The 26108-nt window shown below is 38.6% G+C and overlaps 1 protein-coding gene across 2 annotated transcripts in view; it reads right to left on the bottom strand.

Annotated features, from left to right (window-relative positions):
- Positions 1 to 26108, bottom strand: part of DDX46 (DEAD-box helicase 46) — a 60554-nt gene that overhangs the window by 9599 nt on the left and 24847 nt on the right. The window contains exons 14-20 of one of the 2 annotated variants that reach the window (XM_065873928.1): positions 17579 to 17743; positions 16350 to 16512; positions 6787 to 6980; positions 5040 to 5177; positions 4577 to 4726; positions 1567 to 1740; positions 1453 to 1455 (exon numbers count right to left, since the gene is read on the bottom strand). In XM_065873928.1, coding sequence (XP_065730000.1) covers positions 1453 to 1455; positions 1567 to 1740; positions 4577 to 4726; positions 5040 to 5177; positions 6787 to 6980; positions 16350 to 16512; positions 17579 to 17743 — 987 coding nt within the window. The remainder of the gene's footprint in view (positions 1 to 1452; positions 1456 to 1566; positions 1741 to 4576; positions 4727 to 5039; positions 5178 to 6786; positions 6981 to 16349; positions 16513 to 17578; positions 17744 to 26108) is intronic. The other variant, XM_065873929.1, reaches the window with a different exon arrangement.

Below are 26108 nucleotides of genomic sequence, written 5' to 3'. Positions count from 1 at the left end.
TGTGTCCCTGTTGTCAGAAGAGGCACAGGCTTGAGTACAGTAAACAATTTATAGTAACTCACTGGCTAACTAAAACAGATGCAGAGACCCAAGGCTCTGAGCCTTGATTGTGGCTGCCTCACTGGGTCAGCCCACTGGCCTCTAGCTTGGTCATCCCACTTGGACACTAGAGACCTGAACCTATACAGGCTACTGGACACAGGGCCCTGCAGGTCCCCAAACTCTCAAAATCTTAAAAATACTGTCAAAATTAACAAATTGTTCTTTAGGAATGCTATGAAAATTTAACATTAGTTTAAAATTAAGTTAACCAAAATGCTGGAGAGGGTGTGGAGAAAAGGGAACCCTCCTACACTGTTGGTGGGAATGTAAACTGGTGCAGCAACTATGGAGAACAGTATGGAGGTTCATCAAAAAACTAAAAGTAGAGTTGCCATATGATCCAGCAATCCCACTCCTGGGCATATATCTGGACAAAACTATAATTCAAAAAGATACATGCACCCTTATGTTCATAGCAGCACTATTTACAATAGCTAGGACATGGAAACAACCTAAATGTCCATGAATGGATAAAGAAGATGTGGTATGTGTATACAAACACACATACACACACACACATATGTACATATATACATACACAATGGAATACTACTCAGCCATAAAAAAGAATGAAATAATGCCATTTGCAGCAACATGATGAACCTAGAGATTATCATACTAAGCAAAGTAAGTCAGGAAGAGAAAGACAAATACCATATGATATTACTTATATGTGGAATCTAAAATATGACACAAATGAACCTATCTACAAAACAGAAACAGACTCAGACATAGAGAACAGACTTGTTTATGGTTGCCAAGGGGGAGGGGGCTGGGGGAGGGATGGATTGGGAGTTTGGGATTAGCAGATGCAAACTATTATATAGAGAATGGGTAAAGAAGGTCCTATTGTATAGCAGAGGGAACTATATTCAATATCCTGTAATAAACCATAATGGAAAAAAGTATATATATATATGTACAACTGAATCACTTTGCTGTACAGCAAAAACTATCACAACACTATAAATCAACTATACTTCAAAAAAAAAATTAAGTTAACCAAAAAACTCCCAAGAGAAACAAGGCAAGTGAAATATTTAACACATTTTCCCACTGTCTAAACCCATGTTAGTTTCAGTTATGTAACTGGATATTCATACTTCCAAGGTATTGTTTGTGTGCCCAATAACCCACCTAATATAAACAGAAAAGAAAGAAAGAGAGTTCTTTCTTTAGGATTTTGTTAAGATCAATCAGAATACTACTTTATAAAATTATCCATGGTTAACATGCTTAACAGTTAGGCCTTCCAGACTAGGCATTAAGACCTCAGTTAACCACACTAGAGAAATCACCCAAATATAATAATTAAAGAATTCTGTATTGAGAATAATGTTAAATGCTTACTACCTCAGTGTCTAAAATAACTTCTTGTTCACTTGTGCTGCCATAATTCCTGAAAAGCATTTAAATCAAAGAACTTACAAAAAGTACTAAGACTTGGAACAAATTACTTAATACCTGAGACTCAATCCCCAAATTCTTCTGAGCATTGATTCTAAGAGCCAATCTCTTTGCAATTTCTAACTTCTCAGCATTTCCTGCAGTTGGAGCTGGAACACTAGATGTTCCAGGAGCAGCCATATCCTTCACTCTCTTCTTTGAATTAAACATGCTTTCAATTTGCTCATCAATCTAAACAAGAAGAAAAAGGATTAGTAAAAATCTAATTAAAAATACCAATTTATAGAGGGAGAAGAGGAGGAGAAGGGGAAAGGAAAGGGAGGAGAGGGGAGAGAGGGAGGGAAGGAGGGAGGAAGGAAGGAAAGAAAGAAACAGAGATACAAGGCTGCAAGAACCACTTCAGCAGACTCCTGAGTGGTACAGATACATCCCAATTCAGTAAATGAAGAACATGTGCTATCAAGACAGAGCAGACAATTTGATGCAGCTGAGTTGCTCCAGGGCCAAGGCCTTAAGGCCAAATTACATACACTGCAATGAAAGAGGCTGGACAAGGGCAATAACTCAAGACCAGTGGACACCTAAAAATACAGTCAGTGGTTCCCAGGGGAAATGCTGCAACAGGGTTCCTAAATTTCTTCCCAACTTCAAAAATGCAATTGGATTTATCTAAAAAACTGGGTAAGAGAATCAGGAAAAAAAGCCTTTATTGTTTTTTTTCCTTCAAGGAAGGAAAGAAATGAAGGTTGGTTTCCCCATCAAAGCAAGAGCAATGCTGAAAATTAGGCTAATATTTTAAATCTCAAATGAAGAGCAAGCTTTTTTCAGGGTTTAAAATTAATTAGGTTAATTTAGAAAGACCTTTTACTGAAATGGAAACAGACAACTTATCTTCTTTTTAAAATATTTGTTATCTACTAAGGGGTTTGAGTTACCAACTACTTTTAAACTAACATTTAAATAACCCTTTTAAATTAAACAGCATACATGGCGTTAAAATCCAAAACAAATGCATAAATCAGGAATGGGGAAGGTACATGGAGCTAGGTGACAGGGGTAACTTTACTTTTAACTTTATTCACTTCAGTATTGCTCTTTTTTTACAAAACATATAATATTTTAACACGAAGGAAAAAATCAACATATTTCATTATGAGATTTTTAAAAAATGTTTAAGTAACATAAAAATCTGAGGTGGTTTTAAAAACAATCCCACATATTCTTTAATACTCTTCCCTCCAAGAGGTGGAGCCTCCCCTTAAAAGTGGCCTGGACTTAGTGATTTGATTCTAACAGACAAAAAAAAAAGTGGAAAAGCCAGTATGTAACTTCAGAGACTAGTCATAAAAGGTACTAAGGCTTCCTCTTTGCTCTCTCTTGGATCACTCATTCTGGGGGAGCCAGCTGCCATGCTGTAAGGACACAAATGCAGAGTGAAGAACAGAGGCATCCTACCAACATTAAAGTGACTGAGCCATCTTGGAAGAAGATGGTCCTGCATCAGTGAAGCCTTCAGATAACTGCAACCTGGGACAGCAGCTTGACTGCAACCTCATGAGACCCTAAGTAAGAACTACTTGGCTAAACTTCTCCTGATTTCCTAACCCTCAGGAATCATGAGATAATAAATGTTTACTGTTTTAACCTACTAAGTTTTGGATTGATTTGTTACATGGTAACAAATAACTAAAATATTGACTTAATTGAATTTTAAGCCAGTATGGTATGCTAGTAAGAAACGGCCTAGAGTTAATAGGAGACCTTGGTCTGGTCCCGGCTGTGCTTAACAGCCAGTGTGGTCATTTCCTGAAATGACAAGATTAGACTGAATTCCTGATTTCCTAAATTGTGTTCTGAGCTAAGGTTTAACAGGGTATGTTTCAAAAACAACAAAAAAAAAGTTCTATGATCAAATATCAAATATGTTGGAAGATTTCTGTGTCAAATAAAGTTAAATAAGATTATTTTATTAATGACTTTTCACATCCTTTGATAGGATACCACTAATAGTGGTATATACTAGGCAGATTTTCCAAAATTATTTTATAATGAAAACATCTAAAGCTCAAGATCCTGGGATTAAGGCTCCAAAGAACACTCTGGGAAACCCTTAACTTGCTGAGTCCTCAGGGTCCCTTTTCACTGGATTACAAATAATTCCGTAAGCTAAGAACATGGGCTTTGAAGTAAGAACAGAATGGGTATAGATCCCAGCTCCTCCCCTTAACAGCTATGCAAATCTGAAAAGGTTATTTCTTTCTAAGCCTCAGTCTCCTCAATTATAAAATGGGAATACTCTGAGTATCCACTCATCTAGCTATTGTGAGGAAGTAAATGAAATAATCCCTGTAAAGCACTTTGCACAGGACATGGCACTTAGTAGAACTCAATAAATGTTGACTATTATTATTACTAAGGATGCTGTATAACAACTAAATTGTAAAAGATTAAAAAACAATATTAGTACCAATGATGTTAAAGATACAGGGAGCCAGGCACTCTTATATAACACTATTGTGAGTGCAAACTGGTACTCACCTTGCAGGAGAACAATCTAACAACGTTTTAAGACCAAATTAGATATACCCTTTGGCCTAGCAATTCCATTTATACATTCATCCTCAAGACTTAATGCAACGAATGTGCAAGGTTTAATGTTCAAGAATGAGCGATGAAGTACAGTAAAGTATATTCCAAATAAAAAATACATGGAAACAAACATGTTTGTTTCCATATATTCAAAAATAGGGATTTGATTCATTAAACAGTGGAACATCCATATAATGAAATATGTAACCAAAGAACAGCATAAGAGTGAATTTACTAAAAGGGAAGACTTCAACATAGGACTATTGTAAAGATTATAAAGCAGTATGATCTCATTTTTATGAAATTACAGAAATACAGGCATATGTGAATACGTCTGTATACACAGAAAAAAACTGAGAAGGGTACACAACGAAAAGTTTCCAGTAACTTGCTAACTAAACAAGCCTATGCTAAAACCTCCAGTACCAAAGGAATAATTGATTCAACTGGTAAGAATAAGGCTTAGAACAATACTTACATCAACTGCAGCATCCTCATCATCCGAATCTTGAAGACCAAGAGCAGCTTTTTGTAACTTCTTTCTCTCATTTGCCAAAGCTTGTTCTGTTTCATCAAACTTGAATCCCTTACCAGAGAACCCACTACTCTTTTTAATTATTTTCCCTTCCTTTCAAGGAAAAACAAGAAAGTTAATTTCATAATAAAAAACTTTAATATTCAGGAATTTATGGCAATTAAATATTTTTCAAGGCGGTGTTGACAATGTAACAAAAACATTTCATCTAGCATGTGAGAAAAAGGAACCCTATGTAGACTACAAAAAATACTAAGTTGAAGCAAAAGGGAGCATTTTGTTTTCACTCCTTTCCCTTCCTCGCTAAAGAGATAAGTGAAAATAATCCTATCAAGATTTACAGGTATTAAATATTCAAGATCTAGAACACAATGACTTGCATAAAAATGAGACTTAAAAAACTCACAGCTTTCTGTTGATCTTTGAAATCACTCCAAAGTTTCTCTAGATCAGGTGGCACTGCAGTCCCTGACAATTCAAGGGCTTTAATTATGTCACCAGCATACCGAGCCTGATCTTCTGTGATGAAAGTATAGGCGAAGCCCTAGTGAATGATGAAAAAGTGATACTATTAAACACTAACAAGATGAATCCTCCTTAGATCACAAATAAGATAAAATCTGAGTCACCTAATATACCCTCTTTAAGATGACTCCATTACTAAAGAATTTCAAAGACCACAAGAGTCCTACTAAATTCTTTAATGGTTCAAAGTGAAATACCTAAGTTTAATATTTAAAAATAAGCAAAACCAGAAAATTTCTAATCTCTTTATGCATAAAGGGAAATACATGTGATTTTTACATAAATGTACAACTCCACTGTCATAAGTATTAACTTTAATATACCTTATTTCTCCCTTTTTGCTTGCATTCCCTTCCTCCACTACCTACTGCACCTCTCTACCCCAGCTAACCTGTGTTAACGTCCTAGAATACAGCTTCCCATATTTTTTAAAGACCAATTAAAAGATGTAAAAACATACACACATGTATATCTGATATGTTTTTAACATATACAAAAATGAAGTCAGCTATATCACTTCCCTGGGATTCTCTAAAGCCTAAGGATGCAGGTGTCCCCAGCAGCTTTTTGGTTCAGGCAAGAGAAAGACTGGAGTTTTAAGTAGAGGAATAGCAAACTACAATTAGATTGCCATCTTCACAAAACGCTCTACCCTACCAGTGAACTGTTATAAATTTTAAAACATGATTTAATATTTTATTTCAGGAGTACCTAGTTACCAGATTTGACCCATGGCCTACTTTTATACAATCCATGAACTAAAAGTGGTATTACATTTTTTAGGGTTGTGTACACAAGTACACACACACACACACACGATGTGACAGAGACTGCGTGTGGTCCAAAAAGGCTACAATTTTAACTACCTGGCCCTTTACACAAAAAGTTTCCCAAATCCACAGAATAACTCAGGTTAAAAGAATAAATGCCATCACTACTTATTAGCTATGTAAATTTGTCAAGTAACAATGTCAGTGTGCCTCAACTTTTCTCATCTGTTAAAAGGGGTAATATTATCTACCTCAAAGGGAATTTGTGAGAATAAAATGAGATGGTATATGTAAAGCACTCAGAACAGTGGTGGGCATTTAATAAATACTCCATAAATATAACCTATTAATACTATTATTGCTTCAGTATGTAGAAATGTCCATGGTTGTAATATCAAATATATCACCATCAGTGCTTCCATCAGTGCTGCCTTCAAAAAGAAAGAGTTAGAACTATATACTTAACAGAATACAGTTAAGTCAAAAAAGCAAATAATATTCATGTGTATAGGGGGGTGAGAACAGGGGTGATAGGTGTGGGCTGAGTGTATTTCATGATCCCTTATTTTAAAAAAAGCAATGAAAGATCTTGAACTATATGCATGTATGTATATACAGAAATTTTTAGGTGGGGAAAAATACCTTTTGGGGACACAAATGGTTAACACTATCTGCCTACAGAGAACAGCACTTAAGACACGTATATGTATATAAATGATGAACATCAACTATTCCCTATACTCTGATGATGAAGGATTTTCAGAATGTCCCCATAACTCCTATTATCTCTTTATAATCATAAAGAAACACTTGTATTTTAACATAATAGAAATCAACTTTAAAAGCAATTATTTTTACTTTGTTGCCTGCTCTTCCAGTCCGTCCTGCTCTGTGCACATAATCCTCATAATGGTTGGGGCAGCTATAATTTACTACAAGAATCAGATGTTTCACATCTAGGCCTCGGGCAGCAACAGACGTAGCAACAAGAAGTTTGCAGGTCCCATTCTTAAAATCATTTATGATGCTATCTCTGTCATATTGATCAATGCCTGCAAGTAAATTAAAGAGTTGTAAAACCACATATTCAAGTTAAATTTTCCATTTCCTCTGACATTCAGACAAAGAAGTTAAACACGGGGTAAAGAACAAATCCAACTTATATTGACCACATGTCCAACAACTACCATATAGAAAGTAAAAGACTTGGCGGGGGGTTGGTGAGGAGTGATAAATTAGGAGTTTGGGATTAAAATATACACACTACTATATATAAAATAGATAACCAACAAGGATCTACAGTATAGCATAGGAAACTATACTCAACATCTTATAATAACCTATAATTGAAAAGAATCTAAAAGAGAATAGATATAATGTATAACTGAATAATTTTGCTATGCACCTGAAACTCAACACTGTAAATCAACTACATTTCAATAAAAAATTAAAAAAAAAAAGACTACGGAAATTTAACGGCAAGATCAAAAGCTATTTACGAACTCCAAATCTGCCCTGTTTTGCCGCCTTTCTTACATATAAGGCTTATCACTCCAGAAGCCCAACCTCAGAATCACTAACCTGTATCTCTTATAGGGGCAAATGGGAAAAAGGCAGGTACATTCAGCCTATATTGACAGGATTCAGATCTTTCTAATTCTCTCATAGGTTATTTAGAGCCTTGCTCCTCACAGTTTTGTCCCAGGGACCAGGAGCAGCATCACATGAGAGCTTGTTAGAAATGGAGAATCTCAGATCCTACCCCCAGACTACTGAGTCAGATTCTGCATTTTAACAAGATCCACAAGATCCACATATGCACATTAAAGTTTATGGTACACTGCTTAAAAAGTACCCAACTGGATCTCTCTTTAAAATTTGTTACTCAAAGAGCCTCAGGATGAGTGACAAAGCAGAGCATAAAATACCAAAATGTTCTTTTACAAAATGTCCAGGCCACAAATATACTTTATGATGGGGTACCTGGGAATCTCTAGTAATCAGAGAAGGGAATGGGATAAATTCTCAAACCTTGAAATTCATTTTTGCAGCAAGAGATATTCTAACATTCCATATAAAACCTGTGTTTAACATATACAGAACATTTGGCAGCTAAATATTTATCAATATTAATTTATATCACCTAAAGTTTTAAATGTACTCTTCAAAGATTGAATTATGGAAAATATTTGGATCTTATCTCAAAGAAACTAGGATCCAACATTGTACCCAAAAACCTCATAAGAAAAATTAGTGGAATCAGTAACAATATACATTATGTTTATAATTTTAAAATACCACAACTTTTAGTGTAGACTGAGGTATCCTGACACATACGTGCAGTAGAGTTAGTAGTTAATGGCAGCAACCATTAACCCTCTTCCTTTTTAACATAACCTCAATTTTGTTATCCACCCAACACATGGTCACATATATTAAACCAGAGATGAGCCTAATTCTCAGTCTTAGGAAGTGAGTAATGATTAGTGTAAACTAGCCCTTCTCAAACTTTCTGTGCTCAGGTTGTCTGTGCACTCTTAAAATTAATAAGAACCAGACCCAGAGAGCTTTAGTTTATCTAGGTCATCTCTATCAATATTTAATGTATTAGAAACTAGAACTGAGGAAAATTTTAAATATTTATTAACTTATTTAAAAATAATAAAACAATTACATGCTAAAAAAATATATTTTTGTGAAAAGTAACTTTTCCAAAACAATAAAAATAAGGCACTTCACAGTTTTGCAAATCTCTTTGATGTCTGGCTTAATAGAAGATAGTTGGAGTCTCATATCTTCTGCATTCAATCTGTTGCAATTTAACACGCTGTGCAACCTCTAGAAAGCTATACTACGTATACACTGATGAAAGAATGAAAGTGAAAAAGGCAAATAACTTGGTGGGGTTATTATGGAAATATTTTTGACTTCATGAAACCCCTGAAAATCTCAGAAACCTCAGGGGTGCAAGGATAATACATTAAGAACTATTTGTCATTCCCTTGTCTTTGAATGAATTAGGCATAAACATGTGAAGCAATTCTGACCAAAAATATAAAAGAAGTACAGACAGGGGATTATGGGGTAAAATTTCCTTACATTTATAAAAAAATATACATTTACATCAAGGTAGGGGAAAATCTTATAGACTAACCCTCCTGTGGGTAACAACTACGAATTCTGGACAAAATATAAAGAACTAACTACCTGAAGGCACCAGAGAGTGACTAAAAGAAGGCAGAACCTGGAAGGGAGTTGACACCTGGAAGAATGCAATGGCACTGGTTGAGTTTACAGGATTTTACTTCTTTATTTTAAACTTTCTGTTTGGGAGTGGGCCCTGAGCAGCCCAGGTAGGGAAGTCGAAACGTGAATAGAAACAGTCTTACTGACAAGAACAAACAAGAAGAAAGCATTCAGGATAAACTCAGGACCAGAAAAGACGGGATAAATCCCAGAAAGAACAACAGAGCAGGCACGTCCAACAGTGCATAAAAACACTGTCCAAGGACTTCCCTGGTGGCGCAGTAGTTAAGAATCTGCCTGCCAATGTAGGGGACATGGGTTCGAGCCTGGGTCCGGGAAGATCCCACATGCCGTGGAGCAACTAAGCCCATGCACCACAACTACTGAAGCCCATGAACCCTAGAGCCCACGCACCACAACTACTGAGCCCACATGCCGCAAGTACTGAAACTCACGCGTCTAGAGCCCGTGCTCCGCAACAAAAGAAGCCACCACACCGCAACAAAGCCCCCGCTCACTGCAACTAGAGAAAACCCGGGTGCAGAAACGAGTAAGGGAGGGAGAAAGGAAGGAATAAAATTAAAAACAAAAAACAAAAAAAACGCTTCCCAAATATCTGACACCTAAACTATACACACATGGGGCAGAATCCAAGTAGCCCAGCTCTGGCTGAAAGAAATTATTAGAAATTTCAGAGGTTGCCCAACAAGAAAGACAGTTTCAAATACGGATCCAGCCAAGTTAATACCCTATTTAAAAAAAAAAACAAAACCTTAAATAAAACATAAGAGAATTCAGACTCTACAAGGTATCATTCACAAAGGCCAGTATACAAACCAAAATTACTAGACATACAAAGAAACAGAAAACTATAAAACAAAATCAAAAGAAAAGATAATAGAAACTGACTTCAGATGACCAAGACATTATAATTAAAAGTCAAAGATTTTAAAGCAACTATTATAATTGTGATCAAGGAAAAAAACTTTTAAATGCTTATAATGAATGGCTAGGAAATTGAATTAGCGAATCAGTAAAATATAAAAGAGAGCCCACAGGAAATTCTAGAACTAAAAAAAAAATTGAATTAAAAAATTCACTGAATGGGCTTATTATTAGCAGATAAGAGATGGCCAAAAACACACAGTGAACTTAAGACAGAGTCAAAGAAATTATTCAGTCTTAGAAAGAAAAAAGATTGTAAAATAAAGACTGAACATAGTATCAGTGATACGTGAGACAGAATCAAAAGGCTGAACATACACACAATTGGAGTCCCAAAAAGAGAGGAGAGAATAGGGCAGTAAAACAATCAATCAATCAAGAAATAACAGTCAAAGGACTTCCCTGGTGGCACAGTGGATAAGACTCCACACTCCCAGTGCAGGGGGCCCAGGTTCAATCCCTGGTAAGGGAACTAGATCTCACATGCATGCCACGACTAACAGTTCGCATGCCACAACTAAGGAGCCTGCCTCCCGCAACTAAGACCCAGTGCAACCAAATTAATTAATTAATTATTTTTAAAAAAGAAATAACAGTCAAGTAGTTCCCAAATTAGACGCAAGACATAAATTTACAGATTCTAGAAGGCGGTAAACCCGAAGGAGAATACAAAGAAAATCATATCTAAATCAACTTACCATATGACCCAGCTATCCCATTCCTGGTTATCTACCCTTGAGAAATGAAATGTTCACACAAAAATCTGGACTTACATATTTAATAGCAGCTCTATTCATAATTGTCTAAAACTAGAAACAACCCAAATGTCCTTCAACAGATAAATACACAGAGTACATCCACACAAAACATACTATTAGATAATAAAAAGAACAATGCAACAACTTGAATGAATCTCAAAGCCATCATGCTAAGTGAAAAAAAAGCCAACTGCAAAAAGCTGTATAATGTATGACTGCATTTATAAACATTCTTATAAGAGCACATCAGTGGTTTCCAGGGGCTATGTACAAGAGAAAAGATAACCTTAGAGTTACTCTGCATAGGGATAGGACAAGGGAGTCTTGGGGGGTGAGGGAACTATTCTGTATCCTGATTATGGTGAATCCTTTGGGATGGTTAAAACAGCCAAAAAGCTGGAAGTAGTCCAGGTGACCAACAGAAATGACTGAAAAAACTATGATATACTTATACACTGGAGTATTACTCAGCAATAAAAGGGAAGAGCTGTTACATCCAACATGGATGAAAATTCAAAAATATATGCAGAGTCAAAGATACCTGACACAAAACCGTCCATAATGTATGGTTCCATTTATCTGGAATTCTAAAACAGGTAAAGTTGGGGAAAAAATTTAAAAAGTGGTGGCAGAGACTGAGGGAAATTTCTGAGGTTATACCTTAACAGAGGTTTGGGTTTCACAACTTACATGCATTTGTCAAAACTCATCAAATGGTACACTCAGGATCTGTACATTTCACTATAGTTTACTTACAAATGTTTTATTTAAAAAAATTTTGAACTAGTGTTAATCATGTGCACACTGAAGTGAAATGTGCTGATGCTGCAACGTATTCTGAAATGTATCAAAAAACTAAGAAAGGGCTTCCCTGGTGGCGCAGTGGTTAAGAATCCCCCTGCCAATGCAGGGGACACGGTTTCCAGCCCTGGTCTGGGAAGATCCCACATGCCACGGAGCAACTAAGCCCGTGCACCACAACTACTGAGCCTGCGCTCTAGAGCCTGCAAGCCACAACTACTGAAGGCTGCGTGCCAAGAGCCTGTGCTCCACAACAAGAGAAGCCACTGCAATGAGAAGCCCGCGCACCACAACGAAGAGTAGCCCCCACTCGCTCTAACGAGAGAAAGCCCGCACACAGCAACGAAGACCCAACACAGCCAAAAATTATAAATAAATAAAAAGAAAGAAATTTATTTTTTAAAAAAACTAAGAAAAATTGAGAAGTGGGTAAAAGGACAGATGGCTAAAGATGTGACATAAATATAAGAAAATGTTAATTGTAGAACCTAGTATTAGATATTCAAGGGTGTTAATAATATAGTTTTCTCAGATTTTCTGTGTTTGAAATTTTGGTAGTAAAAATGAGGGGGAAAAAAAGCCATAGATATATGGAAAATAGTCTTCCTCCTCTGGACGCTGTCAAATCTGGAAGTGATGACTGAGCCTGCAGAAGGCTTTTTGCTGCCATAAAGAAAGCTTAGCTTAATAACTAAGTTATTATGCTCAAGATGGCAGTATAGAAACTACAATATGGTAACACTGAGCTACTGCAGAGTGAAGCAAGCCTGGAATCGTTTTCTGTTTTTTTCTTCTTTGGCCACACCTTGCAGCATGTGGCCTCTTAGTTCCCCAACCAGGGGTAGAACCCAGGCCCCCTGCAGTGGAAGCGCAGTTTTAACCACTGGACCGCCAGGGAAGTCCCCTGGAATCGTTCTGCCACGGGATTTCATGTTTTGTAAAATAATAAATATTCCTCATGATTTATGGCAGCTGAGTTCATTATTTTCTGTTACTTGCAGAGAACCAAAAGGAAAAGTAACTGATATTAATAGTACATGTCAGGGCTTCCCTGGTGGTGCAGGGGTTGAGATTCCGCCTGCCTATGCAGGGGACACGGGTTCGTGCCCCGGTCCAGGAAGATCCCACATGCCGCGGAGCGGCTGGGCCCATGAGCCATGGCCGCTGGGCCTGCGCGTCCGAAGCCTGTGCTCCGCAACGGGAGAGGCCACAACAGTGAGAGGCCTGCGTACCGCAAAATAAATAAATAAATAAATAAAATTAGGCAAGAGAGTAACATTATAAAAAAAAAAATAGTACATGTCAAAAGTCTCATTGAAGCATTTTGCCCTATTTTAAAATGTCTCTGTTTTCATATATCATAAACACCTGAAAGTAGAAACCACTGTGCTACTTTCCTAATTTCAGCAATATTTACTGTATTAAATGCAGGTTGCATCTTTAAGGAATTTTAAAATTATTCATTATTAGTGCAAAAATGAAGAAATGGATGACTGACAGAATAGAAATTATAGCCATGGTTTAATGATAGTATTTTCAGATTTCTTCTTTCATTTTTTAACTCAGTTTAGAGGAAAGTTTAGAGGAATGCAGGTATGTGATAAATAAAATATAGAGTATTAAGAACAATATGCTCTCCACATATTTGGTTCATAAACTACAATTACCCGGCCTTTGTGCTCTAACAAAAAAAGTCAAGCAACCATGGAATGCTCTGATTGTTGAACTGAGAAAATTGTCTCAGGTTAAGAAAACCAGGAGTGGGCAGAACACATCATCCACTCTCCAACCTCCTGCCTCCCTTTCTCCCTTCACTAGACCTGAAGACTAGAGAACTACAGATGGCTCTGAAGAAGTGGCAGCACTCAGAGTGTCTCTGAGCTTCCTTCTCACTATTCAGAAGAGTAAGCAGGAATAAACAGCTATTATTCAATTAAGCGATAGGTTCTGCAAATCAGCCTGACTGCCCCTTTATGGAGATCAATCTTAGAAGAACAGAAATACCACAATCTCCATCTTACAAATGAACAAGTCCAGGATTTTCTGTCATTTGGTCACAATCCAGAGTCAGCAGCATCTTGCAGTTGCAATAATCCTAGCAGGAAGAATGGACTAAATGTTTTGTAGTTTGTATTCTTTTTTCTTCTAAAGGGGCACACAATTGTACGTATTTCAGACATACTAACACCCACACTTCTCACAACTAATGCCATTATACTATGTATTATGCATGAAATGCACATTAGGAATTTCATGGTTACACCTTTAAAAAAATAATTCTTCAAAAGCCTTACATAGGGCTTCCCTGGTGGCGCAGTGGTTGAGAGTCTGCCTGCCGATGCAGGCGACACGGGTTCATGCCCCGGTTGGGGAAGATTCCACATGCCACGGAGAAGCTAGGCCTGTGAGCCATGGCTGCTGAGCCTGTGCATCCAGAGCCTGTGCTCCGCAACGGGAGAGGCCACAACAGTGAGAGGCCCGCGTACCGCAAAAAAAAAAAAAAAAAAAAAAGCCCTACATAATTTCATGCTGCAGAGCAACTAAGCCCATGCACCACAACTACTGAGCCTGCGCTCTAGAGCCCGCAAGCCACAACTGCTGAGTCCACGTGCCACACTACTGAAGCCCGAGCGCGTAGAGCCCGTGCTCCACAACAAGAGAAGCCACTGCAATGAGAAGCCCGTGCACCACAACGAAGCGTACGTAGCCCCCACTCGCCGCAACTGGAGAAAGCCTGCACTCAGCAACGAAGACCCAACACAGCCAAAAATAAATAAATATATTTATTTTTCAAAACATGTAACTCACAACTTTAAAAATAAATGAAGAAAAGGAAAACACAACGAGTCATTTTCAAATATTAAAAGTTAACCAAATACATATCCTCAAAGCCCTTTTAATTGCATTCCACATGATGAAGCCTTGTGTGTAGATTGTATTTTCCAAAGACGGCAGCAAAAGCATGTCCTATCCCACATGCTCTTCTGCATATCGAATGATGTTTTCCCATAAGGTGGTGGAGTCTATGACTCCATTCCCTTGAACGTGGCCCAGTCTAGTGACTATTCTGACCTATAAAATATGGTGGAAATAAAATTTCTACCACTTCCCAGTATCCTCCTTAACTGTCTTGGCAGCTTCTGGTTCTTGCCTTCTGGCCAAGCAGCCTCACAGAGAGGCTCACAAGGGAAAGAGTCAGGACTCCTGGCCAACAGCCTGACTGAGCTCTCAGTCAAGAGCCAATACCAACTTGTCAGCTGCCTAAGTAAGGCAAATTGGAAATGGATCCCCAACCCCAACTGAGCCATCCGAGTAGACAGAGCATGAAAGAGAGACTAGTTATGTGCTAAGAACTACACAAATTGCAGATTCATTAAAAAAGAAAAAAAAAAGACTGTTGCCAGTAAATTTGGGGGTGGTTTGTCACAAAGCCATATTGCCAGAACACTTGGTTAGTGAGTTTAATTCAAACTGTCTCTGTTCCATATGTTTAGTGTTCTAAGTCCCACATATATATAACAATGGCGATATTACACAGAAATTAATTAAAGCTCTAATGTGAATCATAATAAAAACCTCTAGGTAGCATGGTACAATGGAAAGAATAGAACATAAATCAAAAATTTTAAGTGCATAGAAACCAAGCCTATCGATCTGCGCCTGCGTGACCAGCTGAGTTGGCCTCTGGAGACTGCAGATAAGCCGACCTTGCCTAGACAACCGAGTGAGAGGTACCCCGGTGATTAGTGATTTCCTGCTGCCTCCTCACACAGTACCTGGGATTCTCATGACAGCAGTGATTGGTGAGGGACTTGACCAAGGGAGCCCCCTTATCTCCCTCCAGTAGCAGTTAAGCTCATGGAGTGTGGACCCACCCAGGATGGGTTCCAGTTCTGGCTCCACCATTTTCTGTGTCACCCTGGCAAAGTTACTTAACCTCACTATGCCTCAGTTCCATCTTAAAATAAAAATATCTTAAAAGACAATAATGGTACGTACAGCGTAGGGTTGCTTTGGGGATTAAATGAGTTTTACTAAAGCACTGAGGCATTTCCTGGCACGTGGAAAGCGCTCTAAGGCAATTGCAGTTCTTTGATGTCTCAGTCTGCTTTTAGTTTGCGGATTTGGGAAAGTCATCAGAGACCATGCCCCTCCTCTGTTTCAGAAACTCCAAAGGCTCCCTTTGATTACAGCAGGGGCTCCGAAGTGATGGTGCAGGGTGAGGGGGTGTGGGGAGAGAGGTAACATAGGGTGGGTGTGATATGATACGTTGGGGGAGTGGGAAGAAAATACTAGAATATTTCTAATTTTTGTGTTTTTTAATTTCTTATTTGTATGTTAATGTTTATAAAGAGCATAATATTACATTAGTTGTACATATAAATAACTTGTAAATAAATATTGGGGGTTTGGGCTGAAAAAAAAAATTTAAGTTCAATTCCTCCTTAGCTGATTAATGGTTATGGAATTTGATCAAGCCAATATGTTGTTGTCTTATTTTCTTTATTGCTAAGATGAAATAAAATAATGCTTACCCACCCCCACAGAACTGTTGTGAATGAAAAATGACATGGATGACATAAAATTTACTGCTAAATTAGAGACAAAGGAAATACACAGCACAGTGCTTGGCTAAGTTAAGTACTTAACAGAGACTTCATTAAACGTTACCTCCATGAAGAGACATGCAAGGGTAAGAAGCTCTCATTAAATCTTTCAGAAGACCATCAGCATGTTCCTGCTTATCCACAAATATAATGACAGATCCTGATTCTTGATAATGGCCTAGAAGTTCAAGTAGCTTCAAGAATTTCTTTTCTTCTTCAATCACAATCTGAAAACAACACATTGTACCAAGTTAATGGAGTAAAAACCCAAATACATTTCATGAACAAAAATATTTTTATTTGTGGCAAATAAATAAACATCTTCCTATAACTTTAGGAAGGGGTAGGAAAATGTTGATTTTAATTGATAAACCACTAAGACCAAAAAAATAATTGTAACTTTCAGAGACTAAGAGGCTTACAAATGTGGACAGATGATCATCTGTTCTCTCTCTCTCTCTCTTTTTTATTATTTTTGCGGTACGCGGGCCTCTCATTGTTGTGGCCTCTCCCGTTGCGGAGCACAGGCTCCAGACGCGCAGGCTCAGTGGCCATGGCTCACGGGCCCAGCTGCTCCGCAGCATGTGGGATCTTCCCAGACCGGGGCACGAACCCGCGTCCCCTGCACTGGCAGGCAGACTCTCAACCAGTGTGCCACCAGGTAAGCCCCTCTCTCTGACTCTTAACTTCACATCCTATTAACCAAAGAATAACATAGGTATGTGACATTTTATCACCAGCCTACCACTTCTGGTGAAAAAAACTAAAAGAGCATTTAAACAGTTCCATGGAAGAGCAAATTCAACTATACTTGGTAGGGCTTTCCTGGTGGCACAGTGGTTAAGCATCTGTCTGCCAATGCAGCGGACATGGGTTTGAGCCCCGGTCCAGAAAGATCCCACAAGCTGTGGAGCAACTAAGCCCGTGTACCACAACTACTGAGCCTGCACTCTAGAGCACGTGAGCCACAACTACTGAAGTCCGCACACCTAGAGCCCATGCTCCATGAGAGAAACCACCACAATGAGAAGCCCACGCACCACAACAAAGAGTAGCCCCCACTCACCACAACTAGAGAAAGCCTGCATGCAGCAATGAAGACGCAATGCAGAAATAAATGAATAAATAAAATTTTTAAAAATATATATATATATTTCGTAAAATGTTAAAGGCTGCAGTTGATACGTACTGTTTAATTTTAGAAATTATCTGCCTACATGACGACGATCCCAAAAGGATGACACAGTGCCTAAACATACAGGGAACTGGGGGCTTCCTAAGGACTGTACGCACCACTTGTTGCTCCACATCTGAGCAAACCACACTTCTGCCTCCAACCTGCACTTCAATGGGTTTACTCAGGATTCTGCGAGCCAAGGCCTCCATAGCTCTGGGGAAAGTAGCTGAAAACATAACTGTCTGTCGGTCAGGACGAACATTATCCACAATGCGCATGACCTGAGAAAACATTACAAATAAGCATGGTGAGTGTAGTCTCCAAAAACTGTAGGATGGTAAAACCCAGTAGAAGGAACTTTTGAGAACATCTATTCAGTGACTTTTAAATGTGTTACCTTAGAATATTATAATTGATTTTACCCTAAAATTTGCTCCTCTCATAGTTTCCCCCTCTCAAGATATGGCAACTCTAGTCATTTTGGTTTATGCCAAAAATCTAGGAGCCATCCGTAACTACTCTCTCTCTTACTCATCCCACACCCAATCCATCAACAAATTCAGTAGTCTTGATCTTCAAACTAAACCTACAATGCACCTATTCCTCATTGATATTTCTGTTTTCCTCCAATTATTCAACACATTTTTACTGAGCAACCATTATGTGCCAGGCATTGTTCTAAGTGCTTGGAATATGCAATAAAAATAGAGAAAAACTTGTCTTAATAGAGCTTATATTCTAATGAGGATGCATAAACAAATATATTATGTTACAAATGGTGATAAGAGCTACAGGAAAAAAAAGAACAATGATGGTGGACATACTGTTGAGGGACTGGGATACAGGTACCAATTAACTACCTCAGTGTCTAAAGAGCCCTGGAGGAATCAGGGAGTTCTAGGATTCTTATGGCATAAACAAGCAAAAAAAGACATAATGAATAAAATTATTACTGATGGTTTCAAGAGAGACAGGGGTGAGTGGTCGGAAACTGGAAAGGGTAAAGGTCTTGCCAGGAATACACAGGACCACATTTCTACTCCAATCACAGATGATGTGATATCTGTGAAAGGGGCTGCCCTACCCAAGGCATGTGGAAATCCTGGGCTCCTGGTCCAAACCTCAACCATCTCTCATCTGGATTATTTCAATTGTCTCCTACCAGGTTTTCCTGCCTTTACTCCTGTCCAATCTGAAATCTATTCTCCACCCAGCAGCCAAAATGATGGCTTTAAAACTTATCCCAGTATTTTCAGTTAAAAATGTTTCAGTGCTGACAGCACACTTACTTCTCTTCCCTTGAAAAACGCTGTAAAATGTAACAATACAGGGATTGTTTTAAAAAATTACACAAACCAACAAAGACCAAGAAAATAAGACAGGACACGATAGCAACAACATTTTGATTAAGTGGTACCTGACTTAGCAGACCCAAGAAAACTAAATCCTAAAATGGGAATGAACTAGACTTTCAAGAAGTGGCTTCTCTTATACCCTATCCTGTTTCTCTTCTTCAGGAGGATTGCTCTTTACCACTTGGTCTTTACATAAATTTCAGAGTTAAGCTCTCTTTAATGTTCTCCAGTAAAGTTTCACAGTTTTCTCCAGATACATATTACACATCTTTGTCAAGTTTATTTTTCCAAGCTTTTGTAACTTATATGATTTCTAAAGTACATTTTCTAACTTACTGGGAAAAGAACTGCAAATGACTTTTCTTTACTGACTTTGTGTCCAGAAATTTTACTATTCTCTTTATCAATTCTAATAATTTATCTGTAGATTATTTTGAGTCTTCTACAAAGATAGTCATATCATCTGCAGATAACACTTGTTTCTTCCTTTCTAAATATTATACCTTTTTCTTGCTTACTGTGCTAGGACCTCTAGCAAAGTGTTGAGTGAGTGTTCACTACTTAATTTTCTTTCTTATGTTAAAAGCTTCAAAGTTGCACCATTAGGTGTAAGGTTTGCTACAGGCTTATTCTGGTAGCTCCCTACTAGTCCTAGTGTGCTGAATTTTTAAACCATCAGTGAAATTTTATCAAATGCTTTTCTACATTATTTGAGATAATACTATGGTTTTTCCCTCTATTCTGGTAACGGTGGATTACATTACTTGATTTTTCTAATGTTAAACCAGCCTTACATCCAAAGGATACTAACTTTGATATGATTAATGATCTATTTTAAACATTGCTATATTTGGTTCCTTAATATATTTTTTTAGGGGTTTTGCATCATTGTACATAAAACTGTAACATAACGTTTGATTTCTGTATCAATATTATATTGCCCTATAAAATGGAATAGCTACTATGGAAAAGTTTGACTGTTTCTTAGAAAGTTAAACATAAATTACCATACAGGGGTGGGGAAGATGGCAGAAGAGTAAGACACGGAGATCACCTTCCTCCCCACAGATACATCAGAAATACATCTACACGTGGAACAACTCCTACAGAACACCTACTGAAGGCTGGCAGAAGACCTCAGACCTCCCAAAAGGCAAGAAACTCCCCACGTACCTGGGTAGGGCAAAAGAATAAACAGAGACAAAAAAATAGGGACGGGATCTGCACCAGTGGGAGGGAGCTGTGAAGGAGGAAAGGTTTCCACACACTAGGAAGCCCGCCTTCGCGGGCAGAGACTGCGGGTGATGGAGGGGGGAGCTTCGGGGCCACGGAGGAGAGTGCAGCCACAGGGGTGCGCAGGGCAAAGCGGAGAGATTACCGCACAGAGGATCGCTGCCGACCGGCACTCACCAGCCCGAGAGGCTAGTCTGCTCACCCGCCGGAGCGGGCAAGGCTGGGAGCTGAGGCTCAGGCTTCGGTCGGAGCGTAGGGAGAGGACTGCACGGAGAGGACTAGCAGCGTAAACACAGCCTGAAGGGGCTAGTGCGCCACGGCTAGCCGGGACGGAGTCCGGGGAAAAGTCTGGACCTGCCGAAGGGGCAAGAGACTTTTCTTCCCTCTTGTTTCCTGGTGTGCAAGGAGAGGGGATTAAGAGCGCCGCTTAAAGGAGCTCCAGAGACAGGCGCAAGTCGCGGCTAACGGCACGGACCCCAGAGACGGACATGAGATGCAAAAGCTGCTGCTGCTGTCACCAAGAAGCCTGTGTGCGAGCACAGGTCACACACCTCCCTTCCGGGGAGCCTGTACAGCCCGCCACTGCCAGGGTCCCGGGATCCAGGGACAACTTCCCCGGGAGAACGCACGGCGCGCCTCACACTGCTGCAACGTTATGTTGGCCTCCGCTGCCACAGGCTTGCCCCGCATTCCGTACCCCTCCCTCCCCCCCAGCCTGAGTAAGCCAGAGCCCCCGAATCAGTGGCTCCTTTAACCCCATCCTGTCTGAGCGAAGAACAGACGCACTCTGGCGACCTACACGCAGAGGCGGGGCCAAATCCAAAGGTGAGCCCCCCGGGAGCTGTGCGAACAAAGAAGAGAAAGGGAATGTCTCCCAGCTGCCTTAGGAGCAGCGGATTAAATCTCCACAATCAACTTGATATACCTGCATCTGTGGAATACATGAATAGACAACGAATCATCCCAAATTGAGGTGGACTTTGAGAGCAAGATTTATTATTTTTTCCCCTTTTCCTCTTTTTGTGAGTGTGTATACTTCTGTGTGAGATTTTGTCTATATAGCTTTGCTTTCACCATTTGTCCTAGGGTTCTATCTGTCCAGTTTTTTTTTTACCTTAAAAAAATTTTTTTTCTTAATAATTATTTTTTATTTTAATAACTTTTATTTTATCTTACTTTTTTATCTTTTCTTTTCCTTCCTTCCTCCCTCCCTCTCTCCCTTCCTTTCTTTCTTTCTTTCTTTCTTTCTACTTTTTCTCCCTTTTATTCTGAGCCGTGTGGATGAAAGGCTCTTGGTGCTGCAGCCAGAATTCAGTGCTGCGCCTCTGAGGTGGGAGAGCCAACTTCAGGACACTGGTCCACAAGAGACCTCGCAGCTCCATGTAATATCAAACGGCAAAAATCTCCCAGGGATCTCCATCTCAACACCAACACCCAGCTTCACTCAACAACCAGCAAGCTACAGTGCTGGACACCCTATGCCAAACAACTAGCAAGACAGGAACACAACCCCCACCCATTAGCAGAGAGGCTGCCTAAAATCATAGTAAGTCCACAGACACCCCAAAACACACCACCAGACGTGGAGCTGCCCAACAGAAAGACAAGATCCAGCCTCATCCACCAGAACACAGGCACTAGTCCCCTCCACCAGGAAGCCTACACAACCCACTGAACCAACTTTAGCCACCAGGGACAGACACCAAAAACAACGGGAACTATGAACCAGCAGCCTGCAAAAAGGAGACCCCAAACACAGTAAGATAAGCAAAATGAGAAGACAGAAAAACACACAGCAGATGAAGGAGCAAGTTAAAACCCACCAGACCTAACAAATGAAGAGGAAATAGGCAGTCTACCTGAAAAACATTTCAGAATAATAATAGTAAAGATGATCCAAAATCGTGGAAACAGAATAGAGAAAATGAAAGAAAGATTTAACAAGGACCTAGAAGAACTAAAGATGAAACAAGCAACAATGAACAACACAATAAATGAAATTAAAAATACTCTAAAAGGGATCAATAGCAGAATAACTGAGGCAGAAGAAAGGATAAGTGACCTGGAAGATAAAATAGTGGAAATAACTACTGCAGAGCAGAATGAAGAAAAATGAATGAAAAGAAATGAGGACAGTCTCAGAGACCTCTGGGACAACATTAAACGCACCAACATTCAAATCATAGGGTCTCCAGAAGAAGAAGAGAAAAAGAAAGGGACTGAGAAAATATTTGAAGAGACTATAGTTGAAAACTTCCCTAATATGGGAAAGGAAACAGTTAATCAAGTCCAGTAAGCACAGAGAGTCCCATACAGGGTAAATCCAAGGAGAAACACGCCAAGACACATATTAATCAAACTGTCAAAAATTAAATACAAAGAAAACATGTTAAAAGTAGCAAGGGAAAAACAACAAATAACACACAAGGGAATCCCCATAAGGTTAACAGCCGATTTTTCAGCAGAAACTCTGCAAGCCAGAAGGGACTGGCAGGACATATTTAAAGTGATGAAGGAGAAAAACATACAACCAAGATTACTCTACCCAACAAGAATCTCTTTCAGATTTGATGGAGAAATTAAAACCTTTACAGACAAGCAAAAGCTAAGAGAGTTCAGCACCACCAAACCAGCTTTACAACAAATGCTAAAGGAACTTCTCTAGGCAAGAAACACAAGAGAAGGAAAAGACCTACAATAACAAACCCAAAACAATTAAGAAAATGGGAATAGGAACATACTTATCAATAATTACCTTAAATGTAAATGGATTAATGCTCCCACCAAAAGATACAGACTGGCTGAAAGGATACAAAAACAAGACCCATATATATGCTGTCTACCAGAGACCCACTTCAGACCTAGAGACACATACAGACTGAAAGTGAGGGGATGGAAAAAGATATTCCATGCAAATGGAAATCAAAAGAAAGCTGGAGTAGCAATTCTCATATCAAACAAAATAGACTTTAAAATAAAGACTATTAGAAGAGACAAAGAAGGACACTACATAATGATCAAGGGATCGATCCAAGAAGATATAACAATTGTAAATATTTATGCACCCAACATAGGAGCACCTCAATACATAAGGCAAATGCTAACAGCCATAAAAGGGGAAATCGACAGTAACACATTCATAGTCGGGGACTTTAACACCCCACTTTCACCAATGGACAGATCATCCAAAATGAAAATAAATAAGGAAACACAAGCTTTAAATGATACATTAAACAAGATGGACTTAATTGATATTTATAGGACATTTCATCCAAACACAACAGAATACACATTTTTCTCAAGTGCTCATGGAACATTCTCCAGGATATATCATATCTTGGGTCACAAATCAAGCCTCGATAAATTTAAGAAAACTGAAATTGTATCAAGTATCTTTTCCAACCACAATGCTGTGAGACTAGATATCAATTACAGAAAAAGATCTGTAAAATATACAAACACACGGAGGCTAAACAACACACTACTTAATAACGAAGTGATCACTGAAGAAATCAAAGAGGAAATCAAAAAATACCTAGAAACAAATGACAATGGAGACATGACGACCCAAAACCTATGGGATGCAGCAAAAGCAGTTCTAAGAGGGAAGTTTATAGCAACACAATCCTACCTTAAGAAACAGGAAACATCCCAAATAAACAACCTAACCTTGCACCTAAAGCAATTAGAGAAAGAAGATCAAAAAAAACCCCCAAAGTTAGCAGAAGGAAAGAAATCATAAAGATCAGATCAGAAATAAATGAAAAAGAAATGAAGGAAACGATAGCAAAGATCAATAAAACTAAAAGCTGGTTCTTTGAGAAGATAAACAAAACTGATAAACCATTAGCCAGACTCATCAAGAAAAAAAGGGAGAAGACTCAAATCAATAGAATTAGAAATGAAAAAGAAGTAACAACTGACACTGCAGAAATAAAAAAGATCATGAGAGATTACTACAAGCAACTCTATGCCAATAAAATGCACAACCTGGAAGAAATGGACAAATTCTTAGAAATGCACAGCCTGCCAAGACTGAATCAGGAAGAAATAGAAAATATGAACAGACCAATCACAAGCACTGAAATTGAAATGGTGATTAAAAATCTTCCAACAAACGAAAGCCCAGGACCAGATGGCTTCACAGGCGAATTCTATCAAACATTTAGAGAAGAGCTAACACCTACCCTTCTCAAACTCTTCCAAAATATAGCAGAGGGAGGAACACTCCCAAACTCATTCTACGAGGCTATCATCACCCTGATACCAAAACCAGACAAGGATGTCACAAAGAAAGAAAACTACAGGCCGATATCACTGATGAACATAGATGCAAAAATCCTCAACAAAATACTAGCAAACAGAACCCAACAGCACATTAAGAGGATCATACACCATGATCAGGTGGGGAATATTCCAGGAATGCAAGGATTCTTCAGTATACGCAAATTGATCAATGTGATACACCATATTAACAAATTGAAGAAGAAAAACCATATGGTCATCTCAATAGATGCAGAGAAAGCTTTCGACAAAATTCAACACCCATTTATGATAAAAACCCTGCAGAAAGTAGGCATAAGAGGGAACTTTCCTCAACATAATAAAGGCCATATATGACAAACCCACAGCCAACATCATCCTCAATGGTGAAAAACTGAAAGCATTTCCACTAAGATCAGGAACAAGACAAGGTTGCCCACTCTCACCACTATTATTCAACATAGTTTTGGAAGTTTTAGCCACAGCAATCAGAGAAGAAAAGGAAATAAATAGAATCCAAATCGGAAAAGAAGAAGTAAAGCTGTCACTGTTTGCAGATGACATGATACTATAAATAGAGAATCCTAAAGATGCTACCAGAAAACTACTAGAGCTAATCAATGAATTTGGTAACGTAGCAGGATACAAAATTAATGCACAGAAATCTCTGGCATTCCTATACACTAATGATGAAAAATCTGAAAGTGAAATCAAGAAAACACTCCCATTTACATTGCAACAAAAAGAATAAAATATCTAGGAATAAACCTACTTAAGGAGACAAAAGACCTGTATGCAGAAAATTATAAGACACTGATGAAAGAAATTAAAGATGATACAAATAGATGGAGAGATATACCATGTTCTTGGATAGGAAGAATCAACATTGTGAAAATGACTCTACTACCCAAAGCAATCTACAGATTCAATGCAATCCCTATCAAACTACCACTGGCATTTTTCACAGAACTAGAACAAAAAATTTCACAATTTGTATGGAAACACAAAAGACCCAGAATAGCCAAAGCAATCTTGAGAACAAAAAATGAACGGAGCTGGGGGTATCAGGCTCCCTGACTTCAGACTATACTACAAAGCTGAAGTAATCAAGACAGTATGGTACTGGCACAAAAACAGACAGATAGATCAATGGAACAGGGTAGAAAGCCCAGAGATAAACCCACGCACATATGGTCACCTTATCTTTGATAAAGGAGGCAGGAATGTACAGTGGAGAAAGGACAGCCTCTTCAATAAGTGGTGCTGGAAAAACTGGACAGGTACATGTAAAAGTATGACATTAGATCACTCCCTAACACCACACACAAAAATAAGCTCAAAATGGATTAAAGACCTAAATGTAAGGCCAGAAACTATCAAACTCTTAGAGGAAAACATAGGCAGAACACTCTTTGACATAAATTACAGCAAGATCCTTTTTGATCCACCTCCTAGAGAAATGCAAATAAAAACAAAAATAAACAAATGGGACCTAATGAAACTTCAAAGCTTTTGCACAGCAAAGGAAACCATAAACAAGACCAAAAGACAATCCTCAGAATGGGAGAAAATATTTGCAAATGAAGCAACTGACAAAGGATTAATCTCCAAAATTTAAAAGCAGCTCAAGCAGCTCAATAACAAAAAAACAAACAACCCAATCCAAAAATGGGCAGAAGACTTAAACAGACATTTCTCCAAAGAAGATATACAGACTGCCAACAAACACATGAAGAAATGCTCAACATCATTAATCATTAGAGAAATGCAAATCAAAACTACAATGAGATATCAT

The sequence above is a fragment of the Phocoena phocoena genome, chromosome 3 (genome assembly GCF_963924675.1).
Source record: "Phocoena phocoena chromosome 3, mPhoPho1.1, whole genome shotgun sequence".
In the NCBI taxonomy this organism is placed as follows: domain Eukaryota; kingdom Metazoa; phylum Chordata; class Mammalia; order Artiodactyla; family Phocoenidae; genus Phocoena; species Phocoena phocoena.
This window is presented reverse-complemented; position numbering and strand designations above follow the sequence as displayed.